This window comes from Sinocyclocheilus anshuiensis, unplaced genomic scaffold (assembly GCF_001515605.1).
Source record: "Sinocyclocheilus anshuiensis isolate Anshui unplaced genomic scaffold, SAMN03320099.WGS_v1.1 scaffold117, whole genome shotgun sequence".
Lineage (NCBI taxonomy): Eukaryota > Metazoa > Chordata > Actinopteri > Cypriniformes > Cyprinidae > Sinocyclocheilus > Sinocyclocheilus anshuiensis.
This window is the reverse complement of record NW_015536624.1, coordinates 3,134,519-3,137,873: the sequence shown is the minus strand read 5'-3', so window position 1 is coordinate 3,137,873 and position 3,355 is coordinate 3,134,519. Positions and strand designations below refer to the sequence as shown.

At 37.1% G+C, this 3,355-nt stretch overlaps 1 protein-coding gene and 1 long non-coding RNA gene across 2 annotated transcripts in view; one reads left to right on the top strand and one right to left on the bottom strand.

Moving 5' to 3' along the window:
- Positions 1 to 3,355, top strand: part of mapk1 (mitogen-activated protein kinase 1) — a 40,496-nt gene that overhangs the window by 33,486 nt on the left and 3,655 nt on the right. The window contains exons 6-8 of the mRNA XM_016507529.1: positions 196 to 327; positions 534 to 643; positions 2,717 to 2,845. Coding sequence (XP_016363015.1) covers positions 196 to 327; positions 534 to 643; positions 2,717 to 2,833 — 359 coding nt within the window. The 3' untranslated portion in view covers positions 2,834 to 2,845. The remainder of the gene's footprint in view (positions 1 to 195; positions 328 to 533; positions 644 to 2,716; positions 2,846 to 3,355) is intronic.
- LOC107704605 (uncharacterized) overlaps positions 3,153 to 3,355 on the bottom strand; it is a 12,778-nt gene continuing 12,575 nt past the window's right edge. Inside the window, exon 3 of the long non-coding RNA XR_001635978.1 lies at positions 3,153 to 3,172. This is a non-coding gene — a long non-coding RNA (uncharacterized LOC107704605). The remainder of the gene's footprint in view (positions 3,173 to 3,355) is intronic.

Genomic DNA, 3,355 nt, shown 5'->3' with positions numbered 1-3,355 from the left:
AAAACTCACCTGCCTATAGCCTTAGTAATCCTGAAGACATTGATTAGCTCGTTCAGGTGTGTTTGATTAGGGTTGGAGCTGAACACTGCAGGACTGCGGCTCTCTAGGACCGAACTTGCCTACCCCTATCCTAGTCTATATTTTCATAATTTAATATCTAATCCTTTTTATTTGTCTCCCTTCTCTGTCCTGTAGGTATTTTGGGCTCCCCCTCTCAGGAGGATCTCAACTGCATTATCAACATTAAGGCGAGAAATTACCTGTTGTCACTTCCTCTCCGCTGCAAAGTGCCCTGGAACCGCCTGTTTCCTAACGCCGACCCTAAAGGTCAGAGGTCATCTCCACACCCGCACACAAAGAAACTAGTCCTCGTATCTTGAGACCAAGCCACCTTAAACACTCACATTCTGACTAATTTTAACAACATATATTTAAATTTGGGGTTATAACAATTAAAAGCTTAATAAAAGAGCAGCATCCACTAGAGGTTTGTTTTTAATGAACTGGTGTGATATTTGTATATATTCTTGTAGCGTTGGACCTGTTGGATAAGATGTTGACCTTTAACCCTCATAAGAGGATTGAGGTGGAGGAGGCGCTGGCTCACCCGTACCTGGAGCAGTACTATGATCCCTCAGATGAGGTCAGTTCACTACTAGTTTTCTTTTTTAAATTTAGTAAGAAATAGCCTTAATAAATCGTATTAGGGAAAAATATTCCCCTAAGATAACAATGCACTATGAGACAATAAGCAATTATTATTATTATTATTGTTGTTTTTGTTAATAGTAATGGTTATCTTCCATTTAATAATTAATAATAATAATAATTTATGCATTTAGCATAAATTCTGAATGAATCCAAATTCAGGTTATACATTTTTTATCAGTATGTGTGTTCCCTGGGAATCGAACCCACAACCTTTTGCGCTGCTAACGCAATGCTCTACCACTGAGCCACAGGAACATACATTTACATGCTTAATAATATGTATACATGCTTATATATGATTATGAACAATAAGAGCAACAAGACAACAATAATAATAATCTTGCATTTACATGCTTAATAATCACCATCATTAAATATTTAAATAAAGTAAAAAATAAATATATATTCTTATATTCTGCTGTCAGAAACACTAGCTTCATCATATTCTCTGCTGGTTCCTATTAGGAATGGGCCGATTACCGATTTCAAGGTATACCGCCATTTTGAAAATTTCACGGTTTCAAAACCGCTAATATTTTCTGTTATACCGTTCCTGCGGTATGTGCTGTTTTTCATGTCTCCTCAAAGACTGAAAGTGTAGTAATCCCTCAGGTTGAGTGCAGTGTAGAGAGTAACACGACCCTCCTCCTCCTGTTGGTGGGAGCGAGCGGTCAGTCACGTGTGTGTAGGATGGACGAACTTCAGGAGCTGACCCTTGAACTTACGCGATCGGCAACTGGCTGTTTTTTGTCTTATTGCAAGCAACTCGTCTCTGTTCTGGACTTGCACAAACTGCGTTGCAATGCAGTCGTTTTACAAATTGTCATTTATGTGAAAATATGAAGTCTGTAAACGCCCGTTAACACAGGCCAGAGACGCTGAAGACGGACGCACAGAGAAAAATACTGTAGCAGGCAGATCACTCACTGTTCATGATGCACGAACTATTGGAAGAAAATCCTCAATATTGATTTGGGGGTTTATATGAATGTGTTTCTGAGGGGAACATGATAAAGTTTATGTGGTATTTTCTTTCAATCTCGTCTGTATAGTTCATATTAAAGCAGTTTTTCAGAGCAGTGCTGCTTTGTTTACAGCGGTAACCAAGGAAACGCCGTGTCTGGTGTTCCAGAACCGCCTCCTGCTGTCAGAGAGTGAATCTGCATCTCATTTAGAGCTTCTGCTGAATTATATAACTAAATGATATGAAATGATATAAATGATATGTATATAACTAAAATTAAATAACTGTAATTTCAGATTTAGGTTAAACAAAGATGTCAGTCTTTATTTTTCTTCTTTTTAGGAAACCAATCAAAGAAAAAAATAAACAAATTCTACTGTTCCTAATATTCTGTATGTTGCTCAAAAACAAAATATATTGTGTTCAGTGGAATTTTAGTTCTTTTTTTACCCAGTCGTTTAAAAATAACACATTTTAGAGCTGTAATGACAATACCGTGAAACCGTGATATTTTTTTTGCTTAAGGTTATCATACCGTCAGAATCTCATACCGGCCCATGCCTAGTTCCTATCTTAGAATTTATGGTGGTCAAAGGTTGAGAGCGTTTCAAACATGAGCACTATGAAGTGCACTTTAATAGCCACATGGCCACAATAAACTTTGACTGTCTGTAGAGTGTCTGGTAAAATGGAATGGGTTGTTTTAGCATGTGAATGTAAAGATTTCTAATGCTACCATGTCTTGTCTGATTAGCACATTTTCCATTTTTTGCCTTCTTTCACAACAGCAATTTTGATGATGATTATTGTGTCTATGACTGTATTGTTTTTATCCAGAAATCACAAATTGCATAGAGTTTAGTACTGGTCTTATTGCACAAACGGCAACACTGATGACTGTACTTGATAAATGTAGGACTTCATCTACCAACACTGAGAAACGGTTGTAGTACCATGAATATTGTTGTATTGGTATAAGCAAATGAATTGTGGGTAAAGCATTTTATCTGACAGTAACTATGCTTTATTTGTCCTTTATAGCCTGTTGCTGAGGCTCCGTTTAAGTTCGATATGGAGCTAGATGACTTGCCCAAAGAGACTTTGAAAGAGCTGATCTTTGAAGAAACTGCACGCTTCCAACCAGGCTACAGACCATAGCCTATCACACAGGTAAACTGCAGACTGAAGCCAGATGCATGCATCAAATAAACAACAAAATCAATCACATAGGTCAAAGAAAAAAAAACGCGCACAGATGAGTCAATTTTCCATGTAACTGTGAGTGAGTGGTGAAGAATCCAGTCATTTTGAGCTCTTAAAGCGGACTTTCCATTCTGTTAATTTCTTAAAATGATTCATAGTTTCTCAGCTCTCCAGTCTTGAGTGACACATGATTCTTCAGAAATGATTCTAATGTCATTTGCTGCTTGAGAAATGTTTATTACAGTTTTGGTCTGTTTAATGCAACATTATGGAATAAAAAAAAAAAAAATGTTACTAACCCCAAACTTTTAAAAAGTAGTGTTAATGTGATGAACATACATAAATGAATGGGTTTGTCAGTAGGGCTGAACGATTAATTGCATTTGCGATTATATCGCAATATGAAAAAACAAGATTTTTCTATCGCAGAGGCTGCGATTACACTCGGTCACGTGACACGCGAGAGTAAAGAGGTGT